The 13,631-nt window shown below is 35.8% G+C and overlaps 1 protein-coding gene across 1 annotated transcript in view; it reads left to right on the top strand.

Moving 5' to 3' along the window:
- Positions 1 to 13,631, top strand: part of PLCH1 (phospholipase C eta 1) — a 209,641-nt gene that overhangs the window by 133,713 nt on the left and 62,297 nt on the right. Inside the window, exon 7 of the mRNA XM_045539517.1 lies at positions 12,930 to 13,023. Within this exon, the coding sequence (XP_045395473.1) occupies positions 12,930 to 13,023 (94 nt within the window). The remainder of the gene's footprint in view (positions 1 to 12,929; positions 13,024 to 13,631) is intronic.

The following is a 13,631-nucleotide window of genomic DNA, read 5'->3' as shown; positions in this document are numbered from 1 at the left end:
AAAATGGGTGAAATGTTTGAAACATAAAACTTCATGAAAAGACAATAAACCTATGAAAATGTTCACCCTTTAGCAGTAACTAAAAAATGTGAAGTAGAACCAAGAGACTATTTTTTACCCATCAAATTAGTAAAGGTTAAAATAAATACTACTGAACATGGTGTCTATTTCTTATATTTCTGGTGAAGTTACAGGATGATATAATCTTTTAATAGGGCAGTTTTATAATTTATAACATTTTACATAATTTATAAACTTTTACCAAACTGTTTTACTTTTAATAATTGATCCTAAAGAAATAAGTATGTATTTTAAAAAAAACCAGTAGGAAGCTGTGTATTTCAGCATTCTTTCAAACAGAGAGAAATTGGACACAATCTAAATGTGCAGCAACAGAGTCACTGGGCATGTTTTGTGGGTGTGGGGGCCAAGGCCCTTGTGCCCCTGGAGACTTGCTGAAAATCATCGACATCAGGCAGATTGAGTAATAGGAGAAAAAGGCATGCAAATTTATTTAATGTGTATACATGGGAGCCTTCAGAATGAAAACCCAACCCCAAAGTTACAAGAAACCTGTATTTAAGAGTACTCATAAGAGTCCTTTCTATGAATTTCCTTAAAGGAGAAGTAAATTTTGGGCTGTACCTAAGTATAAACTGCTTTTTGAGGAAGAATAAAAGTAAAACAATAATTGCCCGTGGATGACAAAAGTCTTTCATGGTTATAGATATAATTGACAAGGAAATTTGGTTATTTCTGTGGTATATGATAATTTAACATAATCTTATTTATTACTGATAATATATACCAAGACATCAGAGTTTTAGGAATCTCATATAGTGTTGGCACATATTAATAACATGTTTATACAAATATAACCCAAAGAAAGTTAAACACCATTTCATGTTTGACAATACTTTCTACATGATTTTAACATACCAAATAAGTCTAATATGCCTCTCTTGGACTTTCAGAGGCCTTAATATTCAAAGAGTTAATTTCAAGTCAAAAAGACAATTTAGAATTTGAAATTTGATTTTCAAAGTTTGTAAAATATCAAAGATTTAAAACAATTGATATCACAAAACAGAATCACAGATCACTGTGCAATAAGTCAATAATTTAGCCAAAGTGGTTATTTAAAGATTCAAAAAGCAAAAACCTTTACTCTTTGATAGAGAGGAGACATTTCTCAAGTAATCATAAGGCTTAGTAAGGCATCATGAGGTAAACACAATCTGTCTCCCCTCCCCTTTTTGTAGGTTATTCAAAAGGTAAGCAAAAATCTCTTGCTGTCTCTTATTAATACTTCATGGAAATCTTGTTCAAAAAGGGAAAACTAAATTTTACATTTGTATTAGTGTGTTGTCAATGCTAAAGGTAATTTTAATAAAACCTTATAAACAAATCCATCTAATATTAATCAGTTTGACCACAAGGTAAGATTTCCATAAACCTTTTATAATCTTTTACCATTTTTTCTATTTCCTTTTTTCTCAACTTTCTATATTCATTCAGTTTTATCCATCATTTTTTTATTCCTTCAATTTAAAACAATGCTTAAAAACCTCTAAACTAGACAAAATTACTTTCCCTTTAAGAAAAATCACATTCTCATGTCTCCTTATAACCTTTTTTCTTTTTTTAACCAAAAACACAGCCTACTTTCCTTATGCACTTTGCATATAGAATTGTTTCTCTTATATCTAGTAGTTTTAGTAACATACAGTGTTAATTCTTAGTAACCCTTATTTTAGTGATAAACCCAGGGAGTAAGCAATTTTAATTATGTGGTGGATACAGAACCCAGAACAAAGGACAATGCCTGGAGCCAGGTCTCATCATGGCCTAAAGACTCAAATCTAAAGACAAAAGTTTATAGTCATGTTAAGCAAGTATCAAAAATACAACAGAGGCAACAGTTTTATGACCTTAAAACATCCAACAGAGATAGTGTCTAACCAATAGACCTAGGCCAGGGGTGGGGAACCTGTAATTTGTTCTGTAAAATTTGGATTCAGTCAAAGGCCACCCTTAAGGATCTACAAGGCCACACGTGGCCTTAAGGACGCATGTTCTCCACCCCTGACCTAGGCAAGAATGTTTACGTTAAATTCTTAAGATGTTTTATTTTACCAACAATTTAAAAACTCTTTATTTATCAACAATTACTAAAATCACGTGAACTTGAAAAGCATTTACTTAATTTATGAGTACTCATTTATTTTTACATTAATTTGGTACCATGTATAGACAATACATTAGCAAACATATGTATATATATAGACATGTACATATATGTAGACACAACATATAATATATACATGTACACAAAGACTTTATAGTTTTGATTTTAGAATTTTAGTCATAAGACCAGTAAAACTTACTAGTTTAAAAGGACAGTTGGATTCAAACTATGCCTTTATAAATGGAAAAGGTTAAAGTTTGTCTGGAGAAGCCCTTACCAAGTTTTAGCGAAACGAGGCAGCAATTTGCGGAAAGAGAGAGTGCACATGTGCGCATGTGCCCATTTAAGCGTTTTCAAGGAGTTTGATTGTGCTAGAGGAAGATAAAAAATACATGTCAAAGTAATACAAAAATCATAGGAATTTACCATAGGATTTTATAAGGAAACTAATTTCATTTAGATAGGTAGCTTTTAATTTAGTCTGTTTTCCAACTGGACCATTGAGCTCAGGGCGGAGCCTATGAAGGAACAGAGCCAACAAGGTACTTGCAGTTTTTAGGGCCTAATAATTTAAACACATGAACAGCAGGCAGAGCATTTAGACATTTAAAAACCAAGGATTTCACTGAAATCCTAGTCCCCAAAAAGAGGGAAATGCCATGGGAACTGGGCTGTGCCAACACTTTCACAGTATACTTCACTACAAGGACATTTTCCTAGATGTTTAAATCTTAATCTTTCTTCTCTAACACACAAAGTAATGAATAACCCCCTGTAATAACAACCATTTACTGTAAACGACGGTAGTCAGTCACCTCTAAGATTGTAGAGCTCTCCCGTGACGTGCCAGCTGTTATACACACCAGGGCCAAGTGCTTTTTGTAGGAATTTCCAGGGCCCTCAAAATCCAAAGTGATCAGGTAATGCAGTACAAGGGACAGCAAAGCTTTAGGCTGGAGAGGAACTTGCCTATGATTCTCGAGACTGCACAAGGAAAGCAAAAGACCCCAAAAGGGGGTGAATGGTGCCTTCTTCTGAGTTTCCCGAATGGTTTGAGTCATTAGAAGTCCTCTCTAGATCTTTTCATGTGGTACTAAAATGGCAAAGGGGAAGAGAGAGTAGGGTGGAGTAGAAGTAAATGAGAGAGCAATTCTGTAAAAAGGAAAAAGAGGGACCAAGCCCATAATTGAAAAGACTTTAGTCCACTGAAAAAAGATTTTTAAGAAAGATACAAAAGAGAGAAGGCAAAAAAGATATTTATCTATCTACCTATATCTTGAATATCAGTTGTTAATTAAGATGACTTTAACCATAGAACTCTTTTTTAAAAAAATCCTTCTAGATTCTTATTGTCAGATTTTAGCTGGGATAAATAGCAGATATTTCTGGCTTTTGAATTTTTTTAACCAAAGGTACCCTCTCAAGTGAAACTAGTAAGCCTTAACCAAGGTTCTGACTTAACCAAGGATGCGAAGAGGTGAATGGGTACTCCAGAAAGTCAAAAGTCATGCAACTATCAAGTCAATAGGGTCCCTTGACTGGGAATCCCACGTCAAGCCCATGCTGCAGTGGTGAAAACACAGAATTTTAACTATTACACCATAAAGCAGAGTGGATTTTAACTTTGTTTCAGGTCAGATTTTTGCTCTTTAATTTAGTCAAGAGAATTTTTAAGGCTAGCCATACACTATTATGTGTCTTTTAATTTGATCTTCCCATCAATTGTTTGAATAAGAGATCTCTAAAATCTGTTGTTTTTTTTTTTTTAATTTAGGTTACTCATTTAAAGGATCCATCTTCTGGCCATTGACAATTAGAATTTCCAATGGTGTACTTATTCCAATAGTGACCCAATCCAACAGCCTTTTCAGAAAAGAAGCAATCCCAAAGATCTCCCACACACTCCCAGAAATAGACTAAGACGGCAGAAGACTCTTATTCCTGCAGATACAAAAAGATGGTATCTGCCTTTGGTGACCCACAAATTTGTGTGTGTGTATGGGGGGGGGGTGCCAGTCACAGACCCATGAATCTGTGACACTGGGTAGGCCTTCCTGGGATTGGACTTTCCCAGCACTAACCAGGCAACAAGGGTTGAGACGACAAAAGCCACCTATAGATGAGACTTCTTATGACAAACCCTCCCAAGAGCTTGGCACATTTGGAACAAATATGAGGATCCCAGCCATTTTCAGACTGGCCACCTGACATGACCTAAAATCATGCCCCTGGATGGAAGAGACCAGGAGATAGTGCTCCCACTTAGTCACAAGCCAAACTTTCAAGGAAATAAAACAAGACAAGAGGGAACTTTATCTGGTATCCCTCTTTATGAACAACACAGAAAGACGGGGACAAAGGAAAAGACTATTTCTGGGAGAAAAAGGATCAAACAATTTGAATGTTTATACCACAAATTACCAAATAGTACCACAAAAATTGCTACAACCCAAGACTAGTCACACACAAATCTTTTTCTCCAAATAATCAAAATTTTGCAGAGGAGAGTGATTTTTACCATCAGTTTGACCAGATTGCAGAGAGAGAGAGAGAGGGAGAAAGAGAGGGGCCAGAAACCTGGCTGGTAAGAAATTCTTACCCTTTTGTCAGCAGATCAGGTTTTGGATTCTCTTAACTGAAGCTTCCAGTGGAGTGGAGTTTTAATCACCCTGCTTGCTGTGCCAAACTGTGGGGGCCAAGGCGTTTGGTCCCCTGAGGTTCCTTAAAAAATCACTGACAAAAGGTGCATTGATTAATAGGAAAAAAGATGTACGAATTTATTTAATGCATGTACATGGAAGCCTTCAGAATGAAGACCTAACCTCCCAGTGAGGTGTAGAAGCTTAAATACCATCTTGAGGTTACAGAAAGAATGGAGGCTTGGATCCTGGCAAAACAGGTTATGGGAGTGGGGAGAAGAGAAATTCTGTTGAGGGGCAATAAATGATTACTAGGGAGGATGAATGGATGGGGAACAAATATTAACTGGTAAATAATTCTTTTTGGTATTTGAATGAGTCTGAGAGAGACATTATCTTGTAAAAGGGTCTATTCTGGTGTGGTTACATTTTTGGTCTTTTTTTCTGCAGTAGATAATGAGATAACAGAGAGAGGAAGAAAAAAATTGTTCTTCTTGGTGGGTCTGAACTTTAGGCAGATAAAGGAACTTCAGAGAATGACTTATCCTATGCTTTGATGGGGAAGGGGAGGACACCAGAGGGACCTTGGGGCTTCTTCAGTCCAGCATGAGGTATTGGTTTCTGAGCCCCAATGTGGGGTTTTGAGTTTTAAAATTGGAATTTCACAATGGGACTATTTTGAAGCAATTTGATGGTCCATATTAACAGGAATTCATTAGCTTCTGATGACATAAAATTGCTATATTAATAGATACCAGAATATTCAACTTCTATAGATTTACTCAGTTGTGAAATGAAATATCACTGCTGGCCACATATGCTGTCAAGGATTATGTGAAACCAAATATTGGCCCATGGGTCAGATTTTTATTTTATTGAAGCTCTCTGAAAACTCAATTTATGCCTTTGACAGGTCCAATTGCTATTTGATTAGAACTTTCATCCTTAAAATGTACATGTGCTAAGGGAAATTCTTACTTTCATATCCAAGAGGAAGTGCCAGTAAAGCCAGAAGTCATCAGGCTGAGGTTTTTCTTTCATTTCTTCATTGCATCCACAGATAAATATCACAGATATCCACTAGTCTGTGGGTACTAGAGTTGACTGAGAGTTTTTTGTTTGCTTTGTTTCATTTCACCTCCCCTCCCCCCCCAGCATTTGCTAAACAACCACCTACCTCTCCTTCAGAGCTCCTATCCATTTCTTGACACTGGGGCTGAGTGTTTTTTGTGTTCAATCCTTTATAGAGTTCTGGCTCAGGAGTGATAATTCGATTTCATTTTTCCATCCCCCTTGGCAACTGTTCTTAGCAAGACCCTACCCTCTTTTTATCCTTTTGTTTCTTATGGATAGAGGAGGAGGGAAGAGAAGGCAGGAATGTTGAAGCATCTTTATAGATTGAAAAACCTCCTAGCTGTTAACTAAGAGCAAAATCCACCTCCATGGGTTAGTCAAAAGCAGGTTTCTATTTATGCAGAGCTTTCTTCTGAAATATGCCTGTGGATGGTTAATTCTAAGGGGATTTTTCAGAGCTTTTCTATTCCCAGGCTAGAGGGCCTTCTCCTTATTTAAACTGACATAGATCTATACTCTATCTCTTTTGTAGTGGTTCTAAAAGTTGCCCCTTTAGCTTCTTTATTCTTTCTGCCAAAATATTCCTTTGATCATTCTGATTCAGTTATAGGAATCATCTGTTCCCACTCCCTCCCTTAGCCTTCTTCACCGAATCCAGAATGGTTTGGTAAGAACCATGGTCATTTAGTCTTGTCTCTCCTAGGAGAAATAATTATATACTCTGCTTATAACTACCCCTTTATGGTGCTAGTGTACCTTTATTATTTTTTAGCATTTTCCTCAGCATAAAAGCATTTCTTTAAGATCCTTTCCTGAATTTCTGTATTATATTTCTAAATTATTGACAATTAAAGCAGTTGAGAGACCTTTCAGAGTAATTACATCTTATAATATTTTTGCTTCCTTGAATATAATTCCCAAATACATTTTCTGTGAAACAGTCATATGTCCAAATGCTGTAAAATTTGTGGTTTCATTTTAGGATGCATTAGAGGTACCTATTTTGAGGAGGTAAATAATTGTGGTTGCCTCATTCAGTTGAAAATGGAATGACCATTCATTTAGAGATACTTCTCTACTCTCTCCTGAAATTACTAAAAAATACAATAGAGATAATTTTTCCCCCATGTAAGAACATAGGAGAGGAGCAACAACATTTAGAAATTTGTCTGATCTAAAGGAGACCCCAGAGCGCTGAAATTCAATCTCATGGGTTGAAGCAACTCCATGTGTCCAGAGAAAGCCCCAGAAAAGCTCAAGAATTAAATGTATAGGATACTCCTGAAAACAGGAGAGAAGGCATTGAAAATACAAGCATTGGTTGAAAGTCTATTTAAGACGTGGTTAGGGCTCCAGATCTTCTCCTTTATCCCCTGCAACAGGACCACTTGGAGGGGGATGGACCCACAGGATCTGGACTAAGAGATGCCATGCACAGCTCAGTATGGTACTATACGGAAAACGTGGGATTGTGAAGGTGGCTGTTTTAACTCTCATATCCCTGTATGCGTGTCCCTTTGCAGTGTGACTTTGCCTCTCCTGACATCAGGAAGTAAAGGATATTTTCCCACTTCGTGAATCTGGACCAGCTTGGTGACTTATTTTGACTAATAAATTTTGGCAGAAATGATGTGTAAGTTCTGGAGTATAAGCCTTAGGGAGCCTTAGATTCCACTCTTACCCTACAGGAACTGTGGGGCTATCATGTGAGGAAACCAGGCTAGTGTCTTTGAGGATGAAAGACCATATAGAAAAAGAGGCCCAGCCAACAGCCAGCACCAACCACAGACTTGTTGAGGCCATCTTGGACCATCTGGCTGTAGTCAAGTGACCACGTAACTGTAGTAACATGAAAAACCCTGGGTGCGAACAGGAGAATACCTGTCCAGCTGAACCAGTCCAATGTGCCATCCTATTGAAAGCAGTTGTTGTTTTAAGCTTCTAAATTTTGAGTGGTTTGTTTCCCAGAAATAGAGAATGCATACAAGGATTAAGTGAGCATTTGTGCCTTGAATTATGAGAACCACTTCAGGTTTATCCCTTCCAGATAGGAGATTGGAAAAATTTCCTTAGGGGAATATTATGAGCTATAGTGGGTTGAGTAGTGGCCCCAAAAGGTATTTCCTTAGGCATCTTTGCAGATGTAATTAATGATATTGACCATCCTGGATTTAGGGTAGGCCCTAAATCCAAGGATGAGTGTTCTTATTAAGAGATAGAAAAGAAGAAATAAACACACAGAACAAGGCCAGCGGCAGGGACTACAGTATGAAGCTTCAAGCCAAGGAATGCTAAGGACTGTCAGCAGCCACAGAAGCTAGGAGAGAGGCATGGAACGGATTCTCCCTCAGAGTCTCCAGGGAAAACCAAATCTACTGACACCTCAATTTTGGACTTCTGGCCTCTAGAACTACCAGAGAATACGTTTTTGTTGTTTTAAGCTACCAAGTTTATGGTAATTTGTTATAGAAGCTGTAGGAAACTAACATACCAACCAAGGCGGGGGAAATTACAAAAATATTTATATTAGAAATCTCCTAATAAAATAGTCCAGCCAGATATTTATACATTGATGCTCATTTGTCAGTAAGCTCTGCTCACAAATACAGAGTATTGAATCAATTTATTATAGACTTGATTTTTAAATAGACAATTTTAAAACTTGGTTTCAAATATTCAAGTCTTACCATACATGTGAGGAAATCTTCTACTCTAAAAAATGGAGTCTAAGGTGAACAAACAGAAATAAGAAATTTGGAGGAAGTGGAGGCAATGTAGGGAGAAAGAAACTTTTAAAACTGTCATTAATGGCATCAGAATAATAAGAAAAAAACTCTAGCCATAAAGCAAGAGCAGTTGCTATGAGAAAAAAGATTCAGAGGAAAAAAGGAGCTCTTGGAAATTAAAAATATAAGACCAGAGAAATGAACTCAATAAAAGATGTAGAAGATAAAATTGAAAAAGTAGAGCAAATAAAAAAATAGGAAATAGAAAAACATAAGAAAAAGTAGAAAGGAGTAAACTATCAAATAAGTAATACAAAAAAATAGTAGCTCAGGATATTGGCAGTGCCAAATGAAAGCCAAGCACAGTGAATGTAAATGATCTACACAAAGGCAAATCATACTGCAGTTTCACAATGCCAGGGATAAAGTGAAACCCTAAAAGCTTGTGGAAAGAGAAAACAAAACTAAACCAAACAAATTAACAAACAAAAACAGGTCCTGTGAAAAGAACAGGAATCAGAATGACATCAGACTTCTCAACAGCCACTCTGGAAGCCTGAGAATGTGGGATCTATGATTTTTAGCCTAGAAATCATTTCTGCTTTGCTGTACCATCAGACAAATGTGTGTGTGGAATAAAACAAACACACAAGGACATACACAAAAACACATGCAGGAAATAAATAATTTACTTCCTGAGTGCTCTTTCACAAGAGTGACAGAATAAAGTCAGGACAAAAGCTGTACAACTCAAGCATCCTGAAAGAAGCAAGACCTTTATACGGAGAAAAACTGGAATTCATGGATTATCTGTTGCCTTTGGTTATGTGGGAAAAAAACCCTGAGAGACCATTAGAGTCACTGGAAAGAATTTGTGATAGGTACATTAAAAATTAACCAAATGGATGGGAATTGCAGCAATTATAAATCAGAAAAATGTTCTATAAGAAAAGAAACACAATTATAGTGTAAAACAGACTCAGCAGTATTCAACATTTGCGTGGTTGGGTTAATTTAAACACCAAATATTTAATAAAAATTGTGGTATAATTATATTGGGAAGATGGGCAGAGGGAGGAAGCTTTGGGGCAGACCCCAAAGAGCTTCTCATTATATTAGCTGAATATCTCACATAATAAGAAATCAAAAGATAATTTTAAAGTGTATAAAATATAAAATAGCAGAATAAAAACAATAATTAGAAATATAAAAACCATTTTCAAAAGAAATATCTAGAAATATTGGCACTGTTGCCTTTGGGGAATGATTCTAGGTATAAGAGGGGGACTTCTGCTTTTAGTTGTATGCATCTTAGTTTTCACTTATTTAATTGTGGATATGTTACTTTGATAAAAAATAAAAAGAGTTTAGCATTACTAGAATTTTTTGCAAAGTATATTTTATTTTTGTGTTTGCTGGTTTTGGGGAATCATAGCTGTAAGAAACATAATTGTTTACTCCTTCTGACTTTGTTTTAAAATTTACATTCACTGGGAAAGTTTTACTAGAAACCTTATAGGAAGTCTTGAGATAAAAAGGTAGTGTCAGAATATGGGTATTTTATAGATCCATGACTGGTTTCTGCCACCACTACATCTCAAAGGGATTGTCCTTTACTGTGAGGACCAGTGAGTCTTTTCTGGATCAGATTAAAGGACTGGAGTCAAGAAGGAAACGAGAATGGAGTCCAATCTTGAATAATGAATGAAGAATGTAACTGTTGATTTGAAAACTGCAAGAGTTCCAAATATTAAGAAAAGACTCAGGAGTTTCAGTGATATGGAAAAACCAATCAGTTTTAAAAGTAAGCATTTCAATTTTTCAGTAGAAATAAAGAAAAACACCCAGAGAATAGGTAGAATATAAAAGAAAAGATTTTGTAAAGTCAAGACGGTCCACATTTGAACCTTGGTTCTATCTTTTATGGTGCTGTGACTTTGGTGTTGATATTTAACCTTTCTCAACATCAGTTATTTTATCTGTAAGATGTGAATAAAAATACTAAGTTTACAAGACTATTGTGAGAACTATTTAAGATTAGGCGTGTAAAAGCTCTTTACTGCACAGCATTGACAACATCATATAAATGTAAAGCGTCATTATTAAAATAAATAAAATTTTATCTTTTTTTTTTTAGCACCATTTGCCTAGTATAGAAAGAACAATCCTCTGTGTTGAAGACAGCAAGTGGCTCAGATATTCGATAGCAAAACAAATCTTGAAATGCACTCCATGGGAAATAGGGTTAGAATAGGGAAAAATTGTTTCTGTTTCACCCTATCAGCTATGTTAAATAGGAAGCAAAGCAGGGCAGAAAAAGGACAATAAAGAGCATTAACCTATGATGAATCTTCATTCACACAATCAACTTATTATGTTATTGTATTAAGTGAGGTCTGAAAAATTCAATTATGTAAAATCCAGAATTTTGCTAGTAGGAGGTTGATTAAATGTGAACAGGGGCAAGGGAGGGTTGGGGCCCACTAACTTGTCATTTCAATTCTCATCATTATGCAGTTTTGCTGTCTTTCACTGAGTTAATCCTCAATATTTGAATTTTAGTAGGAAGTGGATTATTTCTTTCCCATTAATTAATATATGGTGCACAAAACTTTGTGAGCTTTGTGGAATGCTTACTAATATTTTTGCTAATTCAATGACTATTTTTCAAATATGATTTTTTTTGTTATCACATTCTGCCTTGTATATGTTACTAGTAACATATTGCCCGCTCACCTGGAATTAGCTCCATCCCAGTTTGATGGGTTTTCTTATCTGTTTCCTTGTTTTTAGATCTCATGGGGTCCTATAGTCTACCTGAGTCCCAGTTTAAGGCCCCTACATCTCTGAACAAACGGCCTTATAAACTGAATAACTGCAAAGTGAACTCAGTCTTTGCATGGCACATAAAATGATTATCAATTTGATTCTTTTTACTTTGAGAGAAATTATTTATCTTTTAGACCGCGTGTGCTAAATCTCTCTAGCTCACAGCAGACAAATTAATGAGCTGCTCAAAGCCTGCTTGGGTTAATAGAGTTCCTTGGAGGTATTGTGGTTTTATTTATTTATGGTATTTTCAGGTGGTGTCTGGTGATATGGGCCTCTGAATAGAATAAGGATTATAAAATGCACTGAAAGGATGCAATGGCCATTATGCAAGTAGTTTGGGAAGAAAAGCATTGTGTGCTCTTTCAAACTGGCAAAAAGCAGCCGTATAACGGAGCTTTCATCCCTCCATTTAAATAGATTGTTTAGAAAAATTAGATTTCACTAAAACATAAGTATTGAACCTGAGAGATAATGGAATCTTTGAGAAACTATAATTGAAGTATGAAATACTGGCTCACAAGATTAGTTTCCTCTATCATTATTCATTAGTATTTTTAAATGACAGTGTTAGATTGTGGGGCTGAATGGATTTTTGATGAAAATATCGCATTCTGTATGTTGCTATTTAATTAAAGAAATTACTCCTGAAGAGTTTACTTTTCCCAGTGATACTAAGCATGTAAAGTTATGCAGCAACCTGAGACCCACTCAATAATAATAGCATATACTGTTTTTTCAGTGCTACACAATGTTCTTACAAATATTAATTCATTTAATTCGCATCACTCACTTATCAGGTAGCCACAGAGATGAGAAACGACTTATCCAAAGTCATGTCATTAATAATATGAGCCAGCTCATTTGAATACAAGCAATCTAGCTCCTGGTTCTCTGTTATGCTAGCTGTTCACCTAGCTTTTTATTATTATTTTCTCTTGCTAACCTTTGTATTCCTGAAGCACCATTGGCAGACTGCTCTGGTGGTTCAGTGGAGAAGGTTCTATGGATGTACACACACACACATACACCCACACACGGGTAGATTTACCTAGACATATTCTGTTTTGGTAGGGAATCATTTTGTTTCTACATATATTTGTGATTAGTAAACTTTAGTGTTTGTGCAGGAAACATTAATTTTTGCAGATAGCTACTATCTTATAGTAAGTAGATTTTTGGCCATGGGTTGGCATCGATTATTGATTTTACTTTATTGCTTTATGGAGAACATTTGTCTAATAGTTGAAGGGCTATTTTCACTGATCAAATCTGAAAGATGCATAGGAAGATTGAAATCATGATCGTTCTCCAAGGATAAAGTAGCTGTGACACTAGCAACCCCAAACACTGCTCATTTAAGCACTTTGCACCATATCAAGAATGCTTTAAAAATCGGTACATGTCTTTTTAGTTTGGAGAAATATACCTCATGAAATTGCAGGTACTCTACTAATGTTCTGTTTTGCTTAGATGACTAATGTGACAACAGACTATTGTCTTGACATCATAAAGAAGTTCGAAGTTTCAGAAGAAAATAAGGTGAAAAATGTTCTTGGCATAGAAGGTAAAATAATCAATGTTCTTAATTTCCTATTTCTTGATTCAGTCTGTTAAGTTATTCCAGCAAAATTTTCAGGAAAATAAATCAGGTATCTATGGAATTACAGATAATTCAAATAAAACCCCTCACATACACATATTTTCTTACAAAGCAAAGGCCATGATGTTGCTGTTTCTCTTATTTTTGCAATACCCTTGAGCATTTTCCACTTCAGGCAAGTCTACTTGATACCACTATGTGTAATAGATGCAAAGAAATATTTAGACTTTTCTCAAATGGCTAATTTTTGGAAATAGCCTCATCCCAATAATTTCATGTAGGGAAATTTGTTCCTAAAATAAATAATCTATGAAACTAGTGGTATGAATATAGCTACATGTATGTATATGTACTTAAAATATGTAGGAAAATAAATTACAGGCCACCACCCAAGAGGAGGATCTCCTAGGCAGAACAGAGGGTCTTAATGAAAGACCACTGGGGAACCCAGCTGCCCCCCAGGGCATGCAAAGCCATAGTTTACGTTACCATTTTTGATGGCCTGCCATTTTCCCCTGCTTCCAGAATCAATGTAGAGAAGGGGGTTTTAATACCATGTATTTACTTCCTGG

The sequence above is a fragment of the Lemur catta genome, chromosome 1 (assembly GCF_020740605.2).
Source record: "Lemur catta isolate mLemCat1 chromosome 1, mLemCat1.pri, whole genome shotgun sequence".
NCBI lineage: Eukaryota > Metazoa > Chordata > Mammalia > Primates > Lemuridae > Lemur > Lemur catta.
The sequence above is the reverse complement of the archived record's forward strand: the minus strand, read 5'-3'. Positions and strand labels throughout refer to the sequence as shown.